Source organism: Bombyx mandarina, chromosome 01, assembly GCF_030267445.1.
Source record: "Bombyx mandarina strain Sakado chromosome 01, ASM3026744v2".
Lineage (NCBI taxonomy): Eukaryota > Metazoa > Arthropoda > Insecta > Lepidoptera > Bombycidae > Bombyx > Bombyx mandarina.
In genome coordinates, this window is record NC_143208.1 from 20,144,433 (window position 1) to 20,170,397 (window position 25,965).

Below are 25,965 nucleotides of genomic sequence, written 5' to 3' on the forward strand. Positions count from 1 at the left end.
AGTATGTCTGTTACTCTATGTACACACGAAACGAATAGCGGCGCTATTTCAAAGGGGAAACTCCACACGAATTTCCTTCCAGATTAGGAGGAAGAATCTCACACCGCCTATCACCGTCTTTGACCAACCAATATCCTGAGACAAAGAGGTCAAGTACCTGGGTGTCAATCTCCATACATCCATGACATTCCACACACATATCAAATTAGTCCGCGACCATGCCGCGCTTATTCTCGGCAGACTCTACCCCATGATCTGTAAGCGGAGTAAAATGTATTTTATGAAAAAGGTACATTTTACAAAATTTGCATAAGGCCCGTCATAACTTATAGTAGGGGAGCCCACGATGCTAAATGGGGATTTACTCGAGCGTCATAGAGACCTATTGGGTTGCAAAACTTAGATGAAAATGAAAAAAAAATGTCTTATTATAATACCTTTTCATCATTGGGGGAAGCGGCTATACATTTTCAAATTTGTAAAAAAAAACTGTTGCATGGACATACGCGTCAGATATTGATAACATAATGTCCTACGTATTTTTAATAATGTATGAATGTATGTTAATCTGATCGTTTGCATGATGGGGGTGGTCGAGGGTAAGGGTTGAAAATGAACAAAAAGAAAAAAAAGAGCGCGTCATATTTTCTTAAGAGGTCTTAAATAAAGATAATATATAAAAATATATATAAAAATATCATAATGATGATGATGATGTTTTCTTAAGAGGTCTTAAATAAAGCTTTCATGCAATAATCTGACGATTTCGATGTGATGCAAACTCGCGGCCATTATCATATTATGAAAAAAAATATCGCAATTTTGAAATACTCAAGCGTGTCAGATTAAGATATCTGTGGTTCATCTTTATGTCCTAGACGTGTTGTCTCATAATCTGACGATTATCTAGAGGGATTCGCCTAATCTGACAAAAAAAAAATATTTTATTTTTTTTAAATCATTTAACTTAATTAATAATTAAAAAGCTCAGGAAAAAGCATGTAAATAAAAAAAGTTTATGTTTTTTAAGAAAGTTATTTTTTGTATGTGCAAGAAAATAATTTAAAAATCATGCTCAAAAAAACGCGGAGAGGGGAATATAGGCATTACGCAGCTGCACGCATTCAATTTTTTTTGTTATTTCGGTTTGTGGAAATCGTCAGATCATATAGTTATCGTAATCCTTGAATTATTTCCTTTAAATTAAATAAAAATTGAGCCACGCTCGAGAATGTCCAGATGACGTTTTTTTTTGTAACTTTGTAGCCCTTCCCTTTCTTTATCTCACTTTCAAATTGTCAGATTAGTGGAATATACACTTTTTAGCATGTAATTAACTCACCCTACCTTAATTTGACGCGCTCGAGAATTTCTAATGTTAAATTTTTTTTTACGAATCTGATCTTTTACGCTGGACGTGGGGCCTTATTTATGAGGTTCATATTTGGTGGACAGGTATCCCCCTGTATATTAATCTGCCGCGCTTTAGTAAATACCGAAATCCCTGCTTCCTTGCAATCCCCGCTTGGGCTCCCCTACTATTACGCGAGTGTGGTGTTCGCTGAGGTGGCCCGCACGCGCATAGACACCCTTCAATACCTACAATCCCGCTTTTGTAGGTTAGCCGTTGGAGCTACGTGGTTTGTGAGAAACGTCGACCTACACGATGACCTGGGCCTCGCATCTATCCTTTCGGATGAAGTGACTTATCGAAATAGCGTCGGAACGCTATTTCGATAAGGCTATGCGTCATAATAATCGCCTTTTCGTTGTAGCGGATGACTACTCATCGATTCACGATCAAGCAGAAGACAGTTACCGTCGACGTCTTAGACACCTCCTTACGGGTCCATCAGGTCCAACAACTATTGCATTCAGGCTGTTGTTGGGGCTGGCTCGGTTCTGTAGCGCGTCGGGAATGTTCGCCGAGGCACGAGTCGATTGTTTCTTTACGACCATGCGAATCCCACACCTCCTGGCTGAGCCAATGCTATACAGAAAGCAATAGTAAGAGCATTTCAATCATGTCTCGAAGACGTCGTACTTCGAACAGAGGTCGTAGGCTCACCTTTGCCACAATCGAGACAGACGAGACCATACCACGATGATGACTCCAATAAAAACTGTCCTCAAAGGTTTTCCAAGAGCTCTATAGACTTCCTGAAAAGTTTGGCTCTGTCCATAGGCGTCGTTGACATCTAAGAGTGACGTAACTATGTAGTGAGCCTGGGTAAGCTGAACTGCCCGCCGCGCTGTCGCAATATTACACAGAGTGATGTTTCAAAACTACGGACAGATGAGGGAACTCTAGAATATCCGGACTATAGTTAAGCACGCAGCTTATTATTCCTCTCTGACGCCTCGACCCAAGTACATCGAGCGCGGTCATGACTACACCATCTTTTGGTCTAATTTATTTCATTTGAGAATCTTAAAGATTTAATTTTACCCGTCCCCGCTATGTATATATTCATCCAGTTAGACGTTCACGACTACTTCGACAAAGCGGCGCGACACGGTAACCCTCTCATCGTGGCCGCCGCTAATTACATATTTCTTTTATCTTCCTAGTAGGTCGTGATCTCGTCCGGAGATAGATTCTGCGCAGCCTTTCTCGTGCTAGGCTTAATGCTATCAAATTCTCTCGGGTTGTACCCGTGAGCCCACCTATACGTGCGCGCATAGCTGGAATAGTCTGTTAGGCTACCAGCGAATAGGTAGGGAAAGCAAAAACGTTGACGATTCTACCATAATCGCACTTTTATTCAGAAAGTGTCTGCAAGTACAAGCTGGAACTATTCAGATTCTATTAATAACTATCTGAATGTAAATCTTGTTAGTTTATGTAATGTAAACTTTAAATTGCCCCATTTAACACGGATGGAGATAAGTGACGTCAGCTGATAAGAGCTAATACTGTGTAATATTGAAAGTAAGTAAAGTACGCCGCCGCGCCGACCGGACCGCGACCACGTTTGGAACAACTTGTTATGTGCAAATAACTTGTTCTCTAATGTGATTAGAGAAACGATGGATGGATTCCTATCGGATCACTATTTGAGACTATGTCGACCATCAACAGGATGTCGTCGTATTTCCCGATGTAAGTCTCCCTGAATTCCTGTCGTGGGTGGCGATGTCGTTGTTTCTCACCAACGTCCTGTCTATTTCTACTGTAGGTAGCTCTTTATATTTACCTGTTTAAAGAAATTATATTTTCTTAAATATTGCTACAAATTACAGCTACTAAGGTCAGAAAGTCTTATCTTCTTCCCTAATATGCGATTTTTGCCGCACTCAGTATTTGTGGTTGAGTGTACAGAGATCTAATTATTAGGCATAAAAGAGCACTATATGGAAGATCAAGTTAACAGCCCACTTGATGTAAAGTGATTACCACCACCACCATACGCACCATCTGAATGTCACTTTACACTATTATTACACAATTTTTACTAAAAGTGGTAGTAAATAAAACTCGCGGTTGTATACATACTTGTGTACAAAGTTCATATATTTTTTGACTTAACACAAAAATAAAATTAGGGCATCACATACTCCGTGAATTCAACTGTCAGCAACACGGCTGTCGCCAACAACCCAGTGCACCGACCGACCCTGCCAGCGGAGTCCCGCATACAGAGAACTGCTAAAGCGCTCTTGACACTAATCATTGAACTCTTCTTTCGTAGCTTAAAAACTTGTATAATTTATCACTGTCTCTTACAATTACGATAAGCGCATAATTAAACACGAGTGAAGATCACGGAGAATCATTGTTATAATTGGCCAATAAATTTTGTTTATCTTAATTTATAACATTGAAATACATAACAACTAATACAACAGTTGATTACGTAACTTAACATAAACATAGGACTGCATTAAACATGAAAAGCTAATGTTGAATAATGCGGCACACACACAGAGCTGCAGATGTACATACAATATATTATACGGTAGACGCCCGTTACACGGGTGTGCTTTCTACACAGACATTCATAATTTTTTTGTTCTCATTGATATCTATAATTTTCCATCTAATGTAATAAGCTTACTGAAAATATATATGTTTAAATATAAAATGCTGCTTAATACTGTCATGTCGTGTGGCGCTTCCTGGAACCGACGTTTCTGCTTCAGAACACTTTAAAGCTAAGATCTCGAATAGATCTAGGGCATTTCAGCAAGATCCTATGTATGCTGCAATAGTTTAATGTAAAAAGTCTGATCTCACTTGTCTTTGTCTATTTGAGGTCTGCATTAACTAATCTATTTATTTACTACAGATGCGCCAGTTCTATGAAAGCGTCGTAGCTAATAGTGGCTGAGCACGCATGTAGGTAATTAGGAAGGTATTTGGCACGTGCCCCGGCATCTGAAGCCTTCGCTGCTCGATGGCACAAAAATGCAATAAACAACATTAAATTCTAAAACTTACAGCTAAACTAAATTCATTATTCAACGCATCACACTGTTGCCGTCTGTGGTCTGCGACATTCCGATCCGCTAGTAAACTATGAGATGTATGCCAAGTACCTTACGGCCCGTTGCGAGGGAGACTTTCTCCAACCAATCCAATATAATAAAAAGATAAATTAAATGTCTACAGTTTTATTTTGAACCCTTCAAGTACTTTAAGGGTTATCAATAAAGTCGGTGATAGCGCGTGCGAACTGAGGCAAGGCACAGTTGCGGGCCGCACGTTGTTAGGCGTGGAGCGGGCTCGTCGACTGGAACGAGCGGAAGATGGCCTGAAGAGCCGTGTACGTGCCGGCCACCAGACCCACAATGCCCACCAGAAACAGCAGTACGTCCTTCAACAGCCAGATCGGTTTCAGATCGTGAGGGAACTTCACGCATGCTTCCATTATAGCCGGGAAACAGATGCCCAGCGCCGACAGGCACAGCGCGCCGAACAGAGAGATGAACAGTCCCAGGCGGGGCACGCTCACGGCCAGCACAACTGACAAACAAAGGATCAGCTCAATAACACGAACTGCATCATGTATCCTATTCTATGGACTATGGATGAGAGATACACACTATTCTATCTGAATTTATAGATTGTGGTTTGAGTGAATACATTTTCATAATCTACGACATATAAATAAAGGCATGATAATGCCGGTGTTGAAGGTACTGACATGTGAGCAGACAGAGCAGGACGCGCAGCACGTACTCAGCGAGCACGAGGCGCGCGGGCGGGGTGGCCGCGGCCCGGAGGCGGGGCTCCACGTACCCGCGCCACACCACGTCCACCGGCACGAAGCAGTGCAGCCCGTAGCTAATGAAGATGGCCACCGCGAACATCACGATGACGCTAGTAGCCAACCTGCAATACCAGTGCATACATGGATCCCACATTCTGATGCAAGCGTTACAACAAAACATGCCAATTCCGAATAAACAGAACCGTTATTTTAGCCGTATTGAAGATGCTAGCATACATGCTATGATGACAGCTAGATATTATTAATATCTAATTAATATGTGTGATTACTGAAGTCGTCTTAGCCTACAGGATAGGGCCCCGTTGTAGGTGTTATTGAGTAATGTGTAAGTTTTCAAATTCCGCAGGCAGCTAAAATGTTTTCTAATGTAATCCGTAATTAACACATGTTTTCGTAATTACTGATAGTAAAGTGTATTGTGAGGGTTGACCCGTTCCTGCCTAGTTCCTCCGTGAACCAATAATTCGTGATACCGTACAATTTTATGTCTCGGGATGGATATTATACTCGTGATGATGTCCAGGGACCCAGGAAAGTCGCCGTAAGCTCGGTCACCCGTCTACACAATAAATAGAAAATAAAAATGAACAGATATTACGAGCTGGAAATAAGTTTTCACACGAATTCATTTTATTATACTGTTACGTATTCTGTTCATATCCGTACATTTTTATACTAAAGACGTGTTATTTGGAATATTACAAGAGCAAAAGCAAATTAATACAAGAAAGTAGTTTTTCGCCTGATCTTCCCTGAAGGTTGATGCTTAGTTCGGTACCTGGGTAGCAGCGTAGACATTCAACGTAACACGATAGCAAATACATATCAACATGCAGCTCAACGGGGTTGTAATGAATCACATTTCATCTCTTTGTACTGTTGACTGCAATAAATACTTTGATGCAAAATTAAAAAAGTACAAGTTAATAGAATCCGCTTTGTTTGTTTACTATCTATTTATGTCTCAAAGGTAATAATATAGCTTCCGTCGTGAAGCCGCACTAGCGCTGGCCTTCGTCTGTGCTATGATTATTATTCTATTGCGAGATTAAAATCACACGAGAAGTTTTTCAAATTTTTTAATAACTATTACGAGTTATGGATTTTTGTGTAAAACCAACAGTTTAAGAAAAAGAAAAGGCCGATATTACTATTGAACCGAATATTATTAGTTCTATTTCGTACATAAAAATAAAATATCACATGTGGTGTGCTGTATCGAACACGTGACGCATTGCGGTCAGCTCGGGGTCCTTCCCTGGCTGATCTATTAATGGGTGTATTCAACGAGCACGTGGAATGTCTATTTTTTCTCAGTTCTATGAGGGACCGCTCTACATATTTCCACGAGTTGGCAGCTATTTATAACTTTTAAATTTTCAAATAATTTATAATTCGATACTTACATTTCCACTCTTATTTAAATCGAGTATTAGTTTTGAAATTAACAATAATAATCAATTAATCTGATATAACTGAATAGAAAAACTGATAAGGTTATTAATATAAGTAGATACTAACGGCCCGGAAGGAAGATCGAGAGTGATGGAGTCGGAGCACTTGGAGACGCAGTAGATGTAGCCCATGGCGCCCACCGTCACGTACAAGAGGACGATCAGAGCCATGCCCGAGTTGAGCACGCCGCACGGGCTGCCGAACGCCTTCGGAGTCTTCATATTGTTCTCCAGAGCTATAACCTGGATAGCGTATAAACGAAATTCAATTATTGTATTCAAATAATAATAGGTATTTTCAAGTATTCGTTACAGCTTCAAGGTATTCGCGCTTGTATAAAATTTCGCATCTGTTAAGTCAACGCGCACAGCAAGATATAAGAAAGAGATGACCGCTACTGACCACACCGACCGCCGTCAGCGCGAACAAGACGGTGCCGAAGAACAGCGGGAAGGTTTCTAGCGAGCCCCACAGGTCGAGCGGCTGGTGGGACTTCTTGCCGGTCGCCAGGTAGTAGACCACGATGCCGAGCCCTATGAATGTGAGTACGTTCGCCACGGCTGAGAATGGCGCCAGCAGTTTTAGACTAGGGATCAGGTTAAATACGATTAACGGGCAGAGGATGATCAGCATGTGCAGTTCCACCGCCATCGCGTAGAACGGATCCACGATCTGTTGAACAATGAAAAAGATACAGAGACCTTGGGTCGATAAGTGCGTGCGGTGTGACGTCACATTGCCGAGACGCGATCTCGTCAATAATACTTGTCACATTACACGCTCACTGTCACCGGCAACCTATGAGCCGGGATGTGGCTCGTAGTGACCCGTCATGCAGGCCCATATAGGTATGTATGTATGTAAGCTTTGGACGGGGCATTCCTTGGGATTGCACAAATAGAGAAAACAATAAATATAATTGTATTGTCATTTCAGTTAAGAATTATATTGTTGTACCTTCTTGATGTTGTCCGCGATGAAAACGATGTATACACAACAGATGCCGAGCTGGTAGACAACGAGGAAGATATCTACGGTGATAGAGGCGGGACGGGCTAGCCTCCTGAAGGGAGCCGGGCCGACCTCCAGCGCGGCCGCCATGGAGGCCGGGTACGACAGCAGGGGCACGCGGAGGTGCTTGCAAGCCGCGTACTGCGACCGCACCTGACCAACAACCCGCTCATTCAATTAGTGCCTCCTCTCAAATTATAAACAGAGAGAACTTAAAGCGCGCACTCACGAGCACGTGGAGGCAGTGCGTGACCAGGACTCCGATGAGCACCGTGAACACTATGCCGGTGACGAGGCCAGCGCGAGCGAACGCCTGGGGCATGGCCAGGATGCCGGTGCCCAGGCTACATTTCAGCAGGTGGATCAGGGTCTCAATGTTACTAAAACACAACATAGCCTATTAATTAAACTAAATAACTAAACTTAAAAGTCGGCCAACTTATGCAATCAGGTTAATATTTGTAAAAGTAAATTAGAACTTACTTGGTCGGCTTCGGCAGTTGCCTATGTTCGTGAGGGTCGTAGTTCTCTTCGGCTGCAGAGTCCCTGTGTAAAAGGAAATACCAAAATAATTCAAATATCATGCACTGATTATATAAACTTATAGGAGTAAATATTTGTCCAATGTACATTATAACCTACACATGCATGCCACAACCAACTAGATGCCGAGCTAAACTACAAGAACTGAGACATATTACTAACTTTGCTTCACCGTTGACGTCGTCAGGGACAGCACGAAGGTACATCGTCTCCGCTTTGTTCTCGTCCATTCTGATCGGCTATCTGTAATTTTAATATCGCCATCAAGAATTACCCTATCCAGAAAAAACAATTTCAAACAAATTCAAAAATACGAAATCGAAATATCAGTATCAAAGGTCGACGACGACGTCCGCAAACAAGCGAAGCGGCCCGAACCGACGCCGGCCCGATTCCGTTTGAAGGGTAGCTCAATCAGTCCGGGGTGTTAACCCTTTGCACTCGAGAGGGGAGTCTCGCTCACCACTTTGTTTGGCGCAGAAATTCAATGCTCTGTGTATGGTAAACTTTTTTTTTTTTTTTTATGATTGAAAGTTTACTGGTGGCCCGAAGGCCTTTCCAGTTTCACCAGGACAGGTGGGCGAGCAAAGGCTCAGCCAAGAGGGGTGGGATTTGCTAACAACTGCCCGAGCGCCTCCGAAGGAGACCTAACAACTCAAGAGCAATTGTTTCGCGAATGAATCTACTACCGGATCGGAATTGCGACCCGCTGAGAAGATCCGGCGAGAAACTCAGCGGGCTGATGCATGGGTTAGGTTGCACGCCGACCTCTTTGTCGAGTTCGACGAGTACGGTTACCGGGGTCCCTAAGCCTGCCCCTAGTATTAGAGCTGAAGGCATCTAATGCAAAGGTTATTGGATCTGATGGATCCGTAAGGACGTGTATGGTAAACTATTTAAGTTTCTTGATTTGGTGATTTACATCTTTTTTGTGTTTCTTGTGTCATTAATGATTATTAATAATTTGCTTTAGACTTGTTCGTGCGAGCCGGCTTGGCTGGAGGGAGCCTGGCAAACAAAACTGATTCGCGAATTAATCGCAACTCCCTGGGGAGGATCGGCGAAAAACTCAGCGGGCTGATCCTGTGGGCCGGGTGGCATTTTTTTTTTTTTTTTTTTTTTTTTTTTATTGCTTTGCTGTGTGGACGAGCTCACAGCCCACCTGATGTTAAGTGGTTACTGGAGCCCATAGACATCTACAACGTAAATGCGCCACACACCTTGAGATATAGTTCTAAGGTCTCATATAGTCACAACGGCTGCCCCACCCTTCAAACCGAAACGCATTACTGCTTCACGGCAGAAATAGGCGGGGCGGTGGTACCTACCCGTGCGGACTCACAAGAGGTCCTACCACCAGTAATTACGCAAATTATAATTTTGCGGGTTTAATTTTTATTACACGATGTTATTCCTTCACCGTGGAAGTCAATCGTGAACATTTGTTGAGTACGTATTTCATTAGAAAAATTGGTACCCGCCTGCGGGATTCGAACACCGGTGCATCGCTTCAACACGAATGCACCGGACATCTTATCCGTTAGGCCACGACGACCACACAGACGCATGTCTGTTCGATGGGCACGGTGACTATGCTTTGGTTTAGTAGCCGCTAGAGTTGGAGCTGCTGGCATTTACTCGCGCGAAGAGTGAATCAAGTGCAGCAGCAATGACGATGGTGGACTTTTTTACTTTTAAATTTTGTTTTCATAATCTTTAATCATCTTAAATTAATTGCGAGAAGTTACTGTTGATAAAATAATATAAGCTAACATATTTTTGTTAATCACAAAATCGATCGCCAAACGTCTCAAAGCGGCTTAAACTGTGTGACCTTGACAAGTTCCTTTCTGGGTAGTTAGGAACTCTATTAGAGAAATTTCAATATTTATGTGTACTTTGTTTATAAAATGCTATCTAGGTTAGATATTAAGAATACTAGACAGTAAAATTGTTCATAAAGTTGTAAATTTATTTTAAAATAGTCTAGTGAATTGAAACCGGTGTGGGTGTGTGGTGGGCGACGAGTCCGACTGGAATGTGAACAGGATGTTATTCATCTCCACTCAACCGGCGGGATATATTGCTCAACTGTTACACTTCCGTGTAAAGTTCGAGGACGTGCTGTGAGCTCTGACAGATTGCTCTCGTGACCCGTCCTACTTCTGCCGCTCTCAATATGCGTGCTCGTTTGGAAAGCGGATGACCATCATTCCAGAGAATGTCTCATGAGGCCGTTACTTGGGGGCTTACACTTTGCTGTGCATTTATTCTAATCGCTTAATGCTAGATGGGCCGTGAACATTCCTACGTATTTGCGGCAATCAAAAGTTTACTAATCATGATTATGTCTATCGCAAGACAAACTGTTGGGAAAATGGGAACTGATCCTAATCGATGAGCAGTGCATGATGATTTATCATCATCAGCCTGTATCTCTCCACTGCTGGATGTAGGCCTCTCCCATAGTCCGCCACAATGAACGATCCTCCGCCTTCCGCATCCAATCTCTCCCAGCATATCGCCGCAAGTCATCGTTCCAACGGGCAACGGGGACGCCCAACGCTGCGCTTGCGTGCGTGATGATTAGAGAATCTCGTACTAAGAATCATATTGTAAAATATTGTGGCATACTCTTTGGCAGGAATTTTCGAATCAGCAATTCCAATATATTATTTATTTATCATACCCAACGCCCAACACCGAATTATACCCAATACAAACAAATAGTTATATTATCTCCAATCTTTCGATGAGATTTTAATTTTCAATGCTCTTGGAGGCTCTAAGCTTCGAGAACATGCAATTTCTGAATATATAATTACATTACTAAACATATTGTAAGTACCGTGAGTAACCGTAGTAAGTAAGGTAAAGTTTGTGTGTCAGTTGCAGGAATCGTATCCCTACTTCCCCGTCGGTCGTCCAAACTAGTCTACTTTAGAGCGAGCTCCTATATGCTTTCCCCTCTCTACAGGCTGGTCTCGAGCACTGGTAGAAGATACGTAGACACCACATGTAGCCATGAGTTACGACCAAAGTGCGTTCCGGACTCGCGATTCTAGTCCCTAGCCGGTCGCTTACTGGTCTGCCCTCAATGCAATATCCTGCGCTTTTTTATTTATTTTTTGCTTAGATGGGTGGACAAGCTCACAGCCCACCTGATATTAAGTGGTTACTGGAGCCCATAGACATCTATAACGTAAATGCGCCACCCACCTTGAGATATAAGTTCTAAGGTCTTAGTATAGTTACAACGGCTGCCGCACCCTTCAAATCGAAACGCATTACTGCTTCACTGCAGAAATAGGCGGGGCGGTGGTACCTACCCGCGCGGACTCACAAGAGGTCCTACCACAAGTAATTACGCAAATTATAATTTTGCGGGTTTGGTTTTTATTACACGATGTTATTCCTTCACCGTGGAAGTCAATCGTGAACAATTGTTAAGTACGTATTTCATTAGAAAAATTGGTACCCGCCTGCGGGATTCGAACATCGGTGCATCGCTAGATCCGAATGCACCGGACGTCTTATCCTTTAGGCCACGACGACTTCTAAAGCTGCGCTTAGTGCCCGTGGTCTTATTCAACAAAGAAATGGCATATGCAACATTTTGTTAGCAGAAACACGAATCTTAGCGCTCAGGAAACACCGACCAGAGCCTGCTAGTACGTAGCAACAATAGATATGTTGTGATGATCAGTGGCGTGATGGTAAAATGGAGGTAATGGGTTCGTAACAAACCCTCAGAGGGCTCTCCATTGAACGTGCACTATAAAATGCAGAGAGAACCGAAATTGACGGATCAATCAGTCTCAGAGGTTGCAAGTGGTCTGCCAGAACAAATATTACCGACACGTCGATTTGGCGTATATATAGGTAGATGGTCGTTTTTTTCCCTGAGACTATATCAGCGTTACCGAACGAGTAGATGAGCTCACAGGGCTCAAACCTGGTGATGTTGCTAACATTGATCCTAACATGAGTAGTCCTTCGCAGAACCTACCACCGGATCGGAAACGCGACCCACTGAGAAGATCCGACGAGGACTCAGTGGGCTGGATGGTCGTATTTATGCTAAATTGATATGAGCTTTGTGTCGTCGTGGGAGCACTAGAAGCTTTCTCAATTCTGTAAAGTATACATCAAAACGTTTATTTTCGTTTTTCGCAAATAATTATATTAGATATCGTTCTTGAGTTGGCACTCGTTAAAGAAGCACACGCCACGGGACGGCTTGTGTGTTTTGGCCATTTGTTCCACAATCACTCGAAGATAGCAGAACAGATTTGGATGAATTTTCGCACTAAGACAGATTATAACCTGGATTAATACATAAGAATATATTTATGAAGGGACAAGACGTGACATAGAAAATGCCAGATTGATAATTATAATGATTGCTAAAGTAACTGACACACTGTTTCGTGGTTTAACTTACCAAAATTTCTACAAATAAACTGGTATTTTTAGGACAAGAAACTGACGCAAGCAAATTACTATTCCTCGAAAATGCAAGGTGTTTCATTCTTTCAAAATTACAAATTTAAAAGGAGTGAAAGCGCGGGGCGCCTCTGTTGCAATAGTTCAATGTGCAATAAACTACACTACACTGTACTCGACGTGTTTTTAAGATCGGTCAATATCCCAATTTACGTAATTTGTAATAATGCCTGTCTCCCGTCTGCCGAGATCTCACCGTTGGCAGCTGTGCAACTATTCATACTTATTATCGATGTGATGAATACGAAGCCGCCACGTGAGCCGCCGGCTTTGTTGCCAACGCACCAACGTATACCAGATCAAAATGGTACTAAATGTTTATTGAATTTAGACTTGTTGTTATTGTAGTCAGCTCAACAACATTTTTGAGTAGCTTGGGCTCGGACAACTTAGAACTCCTTAGAACATACCGCCCGCCAACTTCATCTCTAGTCAATACACAACACTTTACGTGTAAAACGACGTTTAGAACTGAAACGAAAATAAAATTGCATTTACGCCACCGAGCTGCCGATGCCTCCGCAATACCAATATCTGCGAGCGACCGTAAACCCTCAGAACCAGGAGTGATGCTGGTTGCATGGCCTGCTCTCAATTTTGAATGATCAAGAGGTGTGTGCTGTATACATAATTTAAATATGTCAAGCTTAAAAATTTATTTTTGAGATGGTTAAACGACAAAGGGAAGGTATTCCACCGAGCGGGTGATATTTTGCTCGGTAGACCGACCGATATGCAAGCTTATCTTGAAAATGTCGTAGGCGAGATTCAGGCATCCGCCAATTATCTTGCGTTGTGTGATGGCTACCCGCCACATCACTCCCCTCCGAGACCGGAGGTCGTGTCATTTTAGTTATCGTTGTCTGTGCTGAGATTAGCTTGCAAGTGCCAGTGCTGCTCGAAGTCTGCGGTGTGTCGAGACTTAGCTTGAATGCTGCGCGTGTATCGTAAGTAATCCATGTGATGCAGAGCTGCCACGCCAGAGATGTGTGACCCCAAGCGTTGATGATCCGGTCGTGGGCTGCGCTGAACTGTAATGGCGTGATGAGGCAGTGAAGGTGCGTGCCGTAGGACCAGGAAGCGCGGTGAGTCGGCTGCGATGGACCTGTTGAGGCTGCGATGCTGGCTTGCTGTGGGACTTCTGTTGATGACTTTTGTTTTTATATGCAAGAATGCGGGAATCGTGACAGCCGAAGTTCTTGATGCGCTGATGATGAAGTGTGAAGGCTGCAGTTGTTCCGTCGCAGGTCACCAGTTTGGTATACGACGGAGGAAAGATCTTCCACCGAGCGGGTGATATTGCTCGGTGGGCCGACGGTCCAAATGTTGTTGTTCAGAACTTGTATATATGCGCTTTATCTTGAAAATGTCGTAAGCGAGATTCAGGCATCTGTCAACTATCTTGCTTTGTATGATGGCTACCCGCCACATATTGAATATTCCATTTAATATTGTTTTTTCTCAATGTAGCTTACTTCTACCGTGAAGGGCGCATCACTTCACAGAGAGCCCCAGTGAAAGATATAATTTGAGTTCATTAAAAATACCCATTTTATATAAATATACCTCAGAATGAATTAATTGAAACTGCAGAGCTTCGTTTGAAAATGGTCAGCGTTCTCATAGGCGCATAGGCGCAGAGTTCCAATAATAATATGTTTAGAAATAGCAAACGATTAGTTTCGGCCGCTTCGGCATTATTCGCTCCATGTTGAGTGGGCGAGGTTATGTTCAGTTGACTTCAGTTGCGCAATGCAGTTGATACGATAATATCGCGAATCGGTCATTCTGGAAGTTACCGGGAACATAGCGCGGCGGTCGGGGACCTCTTGACCAGTCACAACGAGAACGACTTCACGTACATTAACTGTTCAACGCTTCACACCCCTATTACACCGTGAGTAGCGCCGCTGTCCCTGCCTCTGCCTGTACGTAGAGCGAGAAAAGGAGGGAGTTAGTACGAACACGAGCTGAGCGTACTTCGATGGCAGCTCGGCAAGACAAGGAACGCTTATCCGTACCTTGTGCGTTATGAATCAATGATCGAGGTCCCGACTGATGTGGGATATGGGCTATTTCAAGCCGGATCGCACAATTACTTCGGAGATAATGGTGGAGCTTGCCTCGGCGGCACGCCTACACAGATCAATGAATAGACACAGTAAACAGACAGTTTGGAGTTATTGTACGGAAATAAGTAACTCATTTATTGGGCCGCTATCTGCAGCGGGTTATTATAGGTATATTGTCCCTCGGACGGTTGGACGGTTGGGCGGTTGGGCGCTTTCTGGAACCACTGCAGATAAAATCTCATTTTGATTTACCTGAACATGTGCTGATGCTGCAGCTTCTCACAGATTAAATACTAAATATTTTGTATAATATACAAAAAAGCTGTCAATGTTTATTTCAGAAATGTAGATTCATCTAAAACTGTTATTGACTACTGTTGGTTTAATAAAATACATTTTAAGAAATGTTTATGCCTCTTCCCCATTAAATATCTGTTCTTTGAAATTCAAGAACGAAAATATTTTGTTTCAATTTCAATTTCTTCATCGAAACAGAAAGCTGCGACCGCTGTACAAAAGCTCAAGTTTCATCCGCACACGGCTATAATCTAGACCATGTTCCTAAATGTCTTCAAAAACAGAAAGGACTCTGTACCCACGTAAAAATACATATGTATATACATTTACACATATGCGGTGTTGTCCGTATTACAATAAATTATTATTTATTATAATATACATATCTATAAACTTTACTAATGTCGATGTGATAACCTCTTATTTAATATTTAAATATACACGAAAAATGTAACATAAATCTTGGTGCAATTGAACTTTTCTTGCATTAATTTATTTTCATTTTAAACGAGGTTCAAGTACTTTGGAAGATGGAAAATAGAAAAAAAGCACCGTCTATTTTTACGAAACCCATGAATACTAATCCCACTATAAATATGAAAGTTTCTGAAGATGTTTGGATGTTTGTTACTCAATCACGCGTCATCCGCTGAACAGGATTTGATGAAAATTGGCGCACAGACAGAACATTTCCTGGATTCATACAAACGGATACATTGTACTATAACTTGCTCTCTCAGTATTATAATATTTAGTTTAACTTTAATGTTATTTTATCAAAGCTTTCGTCAATAAACTAATCAATAAATGACACTGGCTTAACCGTAGCGTTCAATTTGAATATTAGTCTAGTATTTTTACTGGTGGTAGGATCTCTTGTGAGTCCGCACGGGTAGGTACCACCGCCCTGCCAATTTCAGCCGTGAAGTAGTACCTAATGCGTTTCGGTTTGAAGGGTGGGGCAGCCGTTGTACCCATACTAAGACCTTAGAACTCATATATCGAGGTGGGTGACGGCATTTACGTTGTAAATGTCTATGGGCTCCGGTAACCACTTAACACCAGGGGGACTATGAGTTCGGCCACCCATCTACGCAATAAAAAAGTCTAATAGGTTTTTAATTTGCCAGAAATTTTATTATTAAAATTTTTCAGATTTCAGATTATCACAATAGATGGCGTCAACGTCGAATTAGACCGCGCTATGGTTTCATTACTGTGATTTAAAACAACAGAGCTGTTGTTGTGAAATGTTAAAGCTTAAGCGAAGTAAATAGTCCCTTCGTAATAAGGTAACTCTCTACAAAACTTGGATACGTCCGTCCGGTCATGACTTATGCAAGTGTAGTGTTCGCTTACACGACCCGCACTAACATAAACAAACACCCTTCAAATCATTAAATACTGTTTTTACACGATAGCCATGGGGGCACGGCGGTTCGTGAGAAGCGTGGACCTTCACGACAACCTAGAACTTTGTTCCATCAGTAAGTATCTTCAGTCGGCATCAGTGAAAAACCCTCTAGTTCTGGCTGTCGGTAACTGCATATCCGATCCTGTGGAGCGAGTGGTAAACAGCCGCCGTCGCCCCAAACGCGTCATTTCTAATCCTCTTGATCCACTATCGTTGCTTCTAGTTACCTCAAGCACTGGTCACCAGCCTCATCGAACCCGTCGCTTGTGACGAATGGTTCGGCGAGCAAATTAATCCCCAGATACAGCCCGCTGCGTTTCTCGCCGGATTTTTTCAGTGGGTCGCGTTTCCGATCCAGTGGTAGATTCTGCGAAGCACTGCTCTTGCCAGGGCTAGTGTTAGCAACGTAACCGGGTTAGAGCTCCGTCAGCTCACCTACTCGCTAGGTGAATCTAGTATGACCCCTCGAGGTCACTAGAATAGGTAGGGAAAAAAAGCCATACAAACACATTTATTTTGTCATCCGTTACTTTATCATAATAATTTAAAACATAATGAATTAAATTCTGCATAGAATCAACCGTCACACCCTAAGATACGCTAACGGAAGCGGTGGTTGTTGTACGTGATCTTTTAACCGTTCCACCTTTATCGGTGTTCATAAACGATAAACTAAAACGAATAAAAAAAAATTTATGCTGCGAAATTTTATAAATGACTTAATCTCGAAATTTTATAAACGTGGATTCGGTCACTGTAGTAAACTTTGGGCTGATGATGTCGATCGTAGCACGAGTTGAGTTCTTTGGATATCACTAGGATGAAACACTAGAGGCTCTTAATGACCTAGTGCTTTTAGGTACGGTCTAATCTCGCGCTCTTTGTTGTCATTATATAATACATATTAAAAGCTACGTTCCGAACACTCAACAGTAGTCGTGGTCACAGACGACGCGGCGTCATTAATCCACATTTAAATAAATAAATAATATATTTAATTTTATAGAATTGATTTTTATGTTAAATTTAAAAATGTTTAATTTCACACAAAACGAACTAATAGTACCTTGAGGTCTGGCTTTATTTGATTTGGATTTTCATCTTCACGCCAAGATGAGTTCAGATGTTAGATAAAGCGCCGACCATCTTCTCCATTAAAGTTAAGATGTTATTATTTTATTTCAATGGCGTCGCGCATTGTACGGTGAATTAATTTGTTTTCTTTAGCTAGTGTTCATTTGGATTGTCATGTCATACAAAACGGTTGGCACCACTGTCCCGAGCACCTTGACAAACTTGTTAATTAACACCCTCATACTATTTCTTTGGATTTTGAGAATTCTTAGTAATAAAAGTACTTTTCCAGTAACAACGAGTTGTCTGTTTGCCAGTTTTAACTGTGCAGCAGTTTTAACTGTCTGTACGACCGACCGGCCGACCGGCCGACCACCGATAGAACTTAGGGCTGATGAGCCAGTCAAAGTTAAGCGCTTAACTCTGAATTCCACAGGCCATGTTGAGTCGCGGTGTCGCGAAATTAGTATAATGTGAATCTTACTGTTCTACTAGACTGAGCTGCGATATTTACAGATCTAGAACTTTTTTCACACAGTAATAATTTAGCGAACTTGGACGAACGAGCCGGCGCCCTTTTGGGCTGTACTTGAGGCACTGCATTGCCGATGGATATTGGTATTGAGAACTTGTTGTTGTCAATCAAAGATCGAATTATGAAACTTCAGTGTCCACGAAAACTTTCATTGTCTCTGTATTTTTCCAGTATCCTCTACGGGGAGAGTTTCTGTAGAAGAAGCCCCGGCATTCGTCCACGGCGCGTTACAAGAAGTAGATTCTGTACCACCGGCACCCAAATGTGTTTTACCGAGAGCCTACATACAAGGGCGGGATGATAAGTAACTAGCCTAACAATAAAACACTTAACTTTTCGTGATAAAATTAATTTTATTTTTCGACATAGTCTTCGTGAACCTCTACGCACTTATTCTATCTTCGTTCTAAAGCAGTAATGCCTTCCATAAAATGATTTCTTTCAAGGCCTGCAAAATACTCCTCTACAGCGGCTATGACTTCATCATTTGTGGTAAATTTCTGTCCGCCCAAAAAAGTTTTGAGCTTAGGGAATAAGTGGAAGTCTGATGGCGTTGTATCAGGCGAATAAGGTGGGTGGGACAGCAAATCATACTTCCATGCGTTGATTTTTGCCACAGCTTTAACACATGTGTGAACCCTAGCGTTGTCTTGGCGGAAGATTATTTATTTTTCGTTAAATCTGGTCGTTTTTGCTGAATACACTGATGAAAATTATCTAGAAGATTAGCGTAGTATTCTCCATTAATCGTTTGACCTTTAGGAAGGTAATCTATCATCAAGATCCCATCTGCATCCCAAACGACGGAAGCCATCACTTTTCCAGCCGACTTTACAGCCATGGCTTTTTTGGAGCCGGGCATCGCGATTGCGTCCACTGTTTTGATTGAATTTTTGATTCTGGCGTGTAATAACGAACCCATGTTTCATTTGTTGTTACAAATCGACGTAAAAAATCGGCATTATTACTCTGAAAGGGTCCAGACATTCTTTTGCCTTATGCACCCGAATCCTCTTTTGATCGTGCGTAAGCAATCGCGGCACCCAACGGGCCGATGACTTTTTCATATTTAATTCCTCACTTAGGATATGATGTACCCGGTCTTTTGAGATATCTGTAGTATCAGCTGTTTCAGATAACTTCAATCGTCGATCCGTTAAAACCATATCATGTACTTTCACGACCATTTCCGGAGTCGTGACGCTTTTTGGACGTCCGGGGCGGGCTTCATCTTGGACACATGTACGACCGCGTTTTGGTTTTGATTATTGAAATGGCATGTATAGAGCTTGAGCGATTCATTGTTGTAAGTGTGTACAGGCCCCCGAATTCGTTATATGATTTTTTTGAAAATATAATGGAACGTGTTTTATTAAAGCTTTCTGTTTCTAATAAACATGTTTTTATTTGTGGTGATTTTAATATAAATTTATTAGAAAATACAAATGCCACTATTAGACTCAGAACATTGTTAAAATCATATAACCTTAGCAATCTATTTTCAGAGCCCACAAGAATAACTAGCACATCGGCAACCTGTATAGATAATATTTTCACAAATGTAAAACCTTTACATAAATGCATTATTAATCATTTAAGTTCAGACCACAGTGGACAATTCTTATCTTTTAAAATTAAATCTGTTTCAGATGTTAATATTACAAGAAAGCTACCGTTTGTTCCTATTAATATTAAACGTTTGGAGAAGCTTAGAGGTAAAGTTTTGGCAAAAATTCCGAATGTTTGTTATAGTGAAGATCCTAATGTTCATTACATGGATTTATTTCATGTTATTAGTTCTGAATTTAGTGCCATCTTTACTTCTAAAACTCTGATCTTACATAATAAAAGATCATTCAATGAATGGGTGACTGTTGGAATTCACAAAAGCAGGCAGAGATTGTATGATCTCTATCATGAAAAATCATATAATCATAATAAGTCATTTCATGAGTATGTCTCGAAATATTCCAAGCTGTTTAAAAAAGTCTGTACATTGGCCAAGTCATTGCACTTAGGCAATCTTATAAAAAATGCACCTGACAAAATTAAAATGACTTGGAATAAATATCATTAATAGGGAGACTGGGAATGTCAGAAACAGCAATGCTGAATTAACTTTGAAAATCAATGATCGAATAATAACTTCTCATCAAGAAGTGGCCAGTGCCTTTGAGCACTACTTTGCTGATATCCCAGCTTCTACTACAAAATCTTTAATTTCATCTCCTACCGTCGCCGAATCATTACTGCAAGATCATGTTGATAAATGCAGTGTTAAATTTAAGTTCACAAATATTGATATAAAGGACATAATTGATAATTTCAAGCTCATTAATATTAAGAAAACTGGTGATTTATGGGGAATTTCAATGAAGGTTATAAAATCCATTATTGATATAATCGCACCTTACCTTGCTACCATATTTAATGACTGTATTGATGGTGGTGTGTTTCCTGATCTAATGAAATATAGTAAAATAATACCTTTGTTTAAATCTGGAAGTACTTTTGACCCCTCTAACTTTAGGCCCATTTCAGTACTACCTACATTGAGTAAAATTTTTGAAAAAATTATTTTGGAACAACTTTTGAACCACTTCAATTCCAATAACCTGCTTCATAACAAACAATATGGATTCACTAGAGGTCGGTCAACTATTGATGCAGGTGTAGATCTCATTAAAAATATTTTTCAGGCTTGGGAGGAGTCGCATAATGCCCTTGGAGTTTTCTGCGACTTTTCTAAAGCTTTTAATTGTGTTGAGCATAATACATTGTTGAGGAAATTACATCATTATGGTATTAGGGGTGTTTCATTAGAACTTATTAAATCTTATTTATCCGGAAGAATCCAAAAGGTAGACGTTAAAGGAACGAGATCTTCCGGTGTTTTACTTAATATGGGTGTTCCTCAGGGTTCCATATTGGGTCCCTTCCTATTTCTTGTATATATCAATGATTTACCTAAGTTTATGGAAACCCGTCACGAGGTCGTATTATTCGCTGATGATACATCATTATTGTTTAAAATTAAACGACATTTGGAAGATTATGACGATGTGAATGACGCTATCTCGCGCGTGGTACATTGGTTTAGTGTTAATAATCTGTTATTAAATAACAAAAAAACAAAATGTATAAAATTTACCACACCTAATGTTAGACAAGTTGACACTAATATTACTGTAAGTGGAGAGACACTGGAGCTTGTGGATTCGACAGGTTTTCTTGGTATAACAGTTGATTCCAAGCTGCAGTGGGGTCCTCACATATGCAAGTTAGCGAGTAGACTTAGTTCTGCAGCGTTTGCGGTAAAAAAAAATACGAACGTATACTAATGAAGATACGGCACGCCTGGTTTATTTTAGTTATTTTCATAGTATTATGTCCTATGGCATTTTACTATGGGGCAATGCTGCCGATGTCGAAATGATTTTCATCCTACAGAAGAGGGCTATTCGTGCTATTTATAATATGCACCCGAGGGAATCCTTGAGGGACAAGTTTAAGGAAATCAAAATACTAACTTTAGCGTTCCAATACATTTTTAAAAATTTATTGTACTTGCGTAAAAACATTCAAGAATTCCCCAGAGTCTGCGATTTGCACAATGTGAACACTAGGAACAAACATAGACTTGCGTTGCCGGCGGCTCGAATTAAGAAAATAAGCAACTCTTTTAGGGGGCTGGGTGTACAGCTTTTCAACAAGATCCCACTAAACGTTCAATGACTACCTGTTCATAGATTTTAAGAAAACTGTTAAGGAACGTTTGTGCAACAAGGCATATTATAAAGTTAAGGATTATTTACTAGATGGCACTACGTGGGAATGAGGCGCTCGCTCCTGGCCTTTTCATTTATCATTATTATTATTATTTTTTTAACTGTATTTTTCGACTTGTTTTTTCTTTTATTTTTAATATTTTTATTTATATAAAAAAAAGAAAATATTTGAGAAAAACCAAAAAAAAAGCCCGCTGACTTTGTTTCGCCGGTTCTTTTCAGGACTGTGGCTTTTTTTGGAACCGGTGGTAGAGTTAACATTGTTACTTGTATTTTGACATTCAACAAGTGTGTCATACTGACATCTAAGTTGAAATAAATGATTTTGAATTTGAATTTGAATTTAAACTCAGCCACCCAGTTTTTTACTGTGGCATAAGAAGGAGCACATTCACCCTAAGCATTATTTAACTCGTCATAGATATCTTTCCCTTTCGTGCCCTTCATATGAAGAAACTTTATCACCGCTCTTTGTTCAATTTTTTCCATTTTGAAAACACTTGACGAAATATACTTGCAAATGACAAAAAATCTATAAAATTTTCACGCCACCAAATTCAAATTTAGAACACAGGTGGCCAGAGATACGAATTTAAAAATGACATATATATTTTTTAAAGTTTAACTTTTTAAATAGTAGAGGCTAGTTACTTATCATCCCGTCCTCGTATCAAGACTAGGTTGGAGCGAAGTTCTCAGCGGCAAGCAACAGATTGGCTCTTCTCCATGGAAGTACTGAAGACCATGAATGACAGGGACCACTTAACATTATTAGCTTACTACGGACGAGTTTACTATCATCACAATTACTTATTATTTTCCTTAGTCTAAAGCCTTGGAGTAAAATAGCAAGTACATTAACAACAACAATGTGGGAAATCAGAAAACAATTTTTTTAAAACGATTGATTGAAAAAGCCCAGTAATACATAATAATGTTTGTGGCAGGTGACAAGAGACATTGACCTAATTAAATATATTGATTATTCTAAATTATGTTTGCGGCTAACGATAACAATAAAGTCCGCGTGGCCGTGTTATCGCATGTAAGCAGCTATGGTAGATTCAGCGCATAAAAATAGCTCATTGTATAATATTTGTGTAAAATGTGAATGTAGTAAACGGGAGGGAGGTATGTACGCGTTATGCAACTAACACGAAAATAAACAATCGTCGTACGGCGCGGCGCGGCGCCATCTCACTCACTCACTCGCTCACTCGCTCACTCACTCACTCACTCACTCACTCACTCACTCACTCACTCACTCGCTCACTGAAGTTTCTTAATATTTGAAACTAGCCGCCACTCGCGGCTTCACTCGCGTCGCTACTCGTCTACATGTTACGTTCATAATCAAATCTTTTCGGAACAAACACACTTCAGATTCTCTCTGAAACAGAATCTCAGAGAGACCATAAAGGCCGGGACTAAATTTGTTTTGTAGTTTTATTGTCAGCTGGAATCGATCCGGACCAGCAAACTGACAGACGGTATACAATTTTTCGATATGAAAATAATATTTAAATTTATATATGCCTGTATTAGAGAGCGAGTGAGACGCAGACGGATGTCGCGGGGTCAGGAGGCCGGCCGCTTCCGATGCGGAAACCAGCTAACGTGTTGGAGACTGCTGCTCGGTGACGGATGGTAATGCTTACAGCGAAACAGCGAAGACTAGCAAGCTCGATCCTTAGTGTACAACGACTGACAATTCATGTTATTATTATTATTTCTAGTGACGTTTAGTTGTTTAACTCGTAAATATAGTAATAAACTCTTCGTGGCCTAACGGATAAGACGTCCGGTGCATTCGTGTTGAGCGATGCACCGGTGTTCGAATCCCAGGCGGGTACCAATTTTTCTAATGAAATACGTACCTACTGAACAAATGTTCACGATTGACTTCCACGGTGAAGGAATAACATCGTGTGATAAAAATCAAACCTGCAAAATTATAATTTGCGTAGTTACTGGTGGTAGGACCTCTTGTGAGTCCGCACGGGTAGGTCCAACCACCCTGCTTATTTCTGCCGTGAAGCAGTAATGCGTTTCGGTTTGAAGGTTGGGGCAGCCGTTGTAACTATACTTGAGACCTTAGAACTTATATCTCAAGATGGGTCGCGTATTTACGTTATAGATGTCTATGGGCGCTAGTAACCACTAAACACCAGGTGGGCTGTGAGCTCGTTCACACATCTAAGCAAAAAAAACCATAAACGATCCTCCTGCATGACTAGGTATGGGAATAGGGCACACCTTTGTGAATAATATATTATGTATCGTTCTAGTGCTTACCGATGCTGCCGCTTAGCAAGAGGCGCCCTGTTTGCTGATCTGATTTTGTATTTTAGTAAATTTCCACAGCGGGGAGCAACGTGACCGATTAACCTCAAAATTGGTGTCAAATTACATGTTCAATGTAAAGTAAATGTATTTAAATTATATTACAAAACAGTTCGTATGTATGTAATTAAATATTACAGTGTTTTAATTGAATATATTTTTGAAAACGATCTAAATATTTACCCAATGGAACGTACGTATTGATGGAAGCCGCGTGTCGGGTCTTGTTGTATATTTACGGCCCACACGATCGTTGATAAGAGTTGAGCATCTCAGTGAGCGGTCTGGAGGGCGGCGGCACACGGGAGCGCGAGCGAGGCGTCAGGCCGGACACGCGTCGCGACGCACACAGCGCCGCCGCCGCGCATCGCCACACCGGCCATTACAAGCCGTCATCAGCCGTCATCAGCCGACACCAGCCGACATCAGCCGACACCAGCGCACCGTACCGTCGCCGCGTCGCGTCGCATTATCGGTTATTTAATATTTTACGGAAAAAAATAATAATACTCTAGTTGAAAAGCTGTGGTCGTACACAAATTTTATGCCAATAATACAGCGGGTTTTAAATAATTCAATATGATAAATTAAAGTCAATTTAAATTACGATGTTGAAAATGAGTTTCAGGACCTATATTACTGTTGAATGTGGATACATTATAATCAATAAAATAATAAAACAAAAAAAAACAATAAATAAAATAAAACAATCCCGTAAAATTTTCGATACTTTGGTAGGCTAGTAACCCAAAAGATTGACGCAAGTAGCCCGGGCTCTCGGTAGAAGCAACGCGACCGCGACGCGGAGCTTCGGTCCCAAGGGACGCAAATCTAATGGAGATGACACCGAGAGGAGCCACTGCACTGTAATCATTTGAAGCCGGGTGGGTACGAACACAGAAACGTAACCGTTACGCTACGCGGATATTGAACTCTCTCAGAAATAGATTTGAACAAGCTCTGGAATGATCTCTCCGGTTTTATATTTGCACAGCGCTACGAGACGACACTGACATTGCCGGTGTCCACGACAAGCATCAAGGATGGCCAACAGGGCCGCAGCCTCGAATCGGAGACAGTGTGAAAATCGACTTCAGTGATAAACCACATCTATGTAACTCACTAAAAATCGCTTTTCATTAATTTCTTAGGAACCAATTTGAATGTATGTATTTATATTATATATTTATATAAACCTATACTGGTACATATTATCTAACAACATAAATATAGCAGTGTACTGTGGCTACAACACAATTAGCCGCAGCATCAGATGAAATTAGCCTAGTTTTATAACGAAGATTCTTAGTAATTATTTAGTTAGAAAATAGATAAACATCAATTTATTATTATTTAGATTAAATTTGCATATGGGACATAAATTACAAATATATTAAAACAAAATATACATTTACAGCTGTAAAATGTTAGTGGAATTTCACTCAGGCTGCGCCGGACAATACTACAGTTTTTTCCTGTAACTTCATAACCAAGTCTCCCACAACATGAAGCCCAGCTGATCTCTCCCTCCGGCGTCTACGCCACAGCCCTGGGTCCGCACTGACCCACTGACCCCCGCCAACCTGCGAGCGGGGGCCGGGGTCCGCACCGCACGCTCTTCAACCGAGCGCTTTGTAGTCTTCAAAGGGGAATGCCCACTCTCCATAGTGTGCTAGGCCCAAGATGGACTTCA

At 41.1% G+C, this 25,965-nt stretch overlaps 1 protein-coding gene across 2 annotated transcripts in view; it reads right to left on the bottom strand.

Annotated features, from left to right (window-relative positions):
- Nucleotides 1–3,484: 3,484 nt before the first annotated feature.
- Nucleotides 3,485–25,965, bottom strand: part of LOC114240427 (proton-coupled amino acid transporter-like protein acs) — a 28,393-nt gene continuing 5,912 nt past the window's right edge. The window contains exons 1-9 of one of the 2 annotated variants that reach the window (XM_028170958.2): nucleotides 24,456–24,665; nucleotides 8,406–8,486; nucleotides 8,184–8,246; nucleotides 7,930–8,080; nucleotides 7,647–7,853; nucleotides 7,092–7,361; nucleotides 6,756–6,931; nucleotides 5,148–5,335; nucleotides 3,485–4,966 (exon numbers count right to left, since the gene is read on the bottom strand). In XM_028170958.2, coding sequence (XP_028026759.1) covers nucleotides 4,710–4,966; nucleotides 5,148–5,335; nucleotides 6,756–6,931; nucleotides 7,092–7,361; nucleotides 7,647–7,853; nucleotides 7,930–8,080; nucleotides 8,184–8,246; nucleotides 8,406–8,473 — 1,380 coding nt within the window. In that variant the 5' untranslated portion in view covers nucleotides 8,474–8,486; nucleotides 24,456–24,665 and the 3' untranslated portion in view covers nucleotides 3,485–4,709. Of the gene's footprint in view, nucleotides 4,967–5,147; nucleotides 5,336–6,755; nucleotides 6,932–7,091; nucleotides 7,362–7,646; nucleotides 7,854–7,929; nucleotides 8,081–8,183; nucleotides 8,247–8,405; nucleotides 8,487–24,455; nucleotides 24,666–25,965 lie in introns of those variants that run through there. The other variant, XM_028170959.2, reaches the window with a different exon arrangement.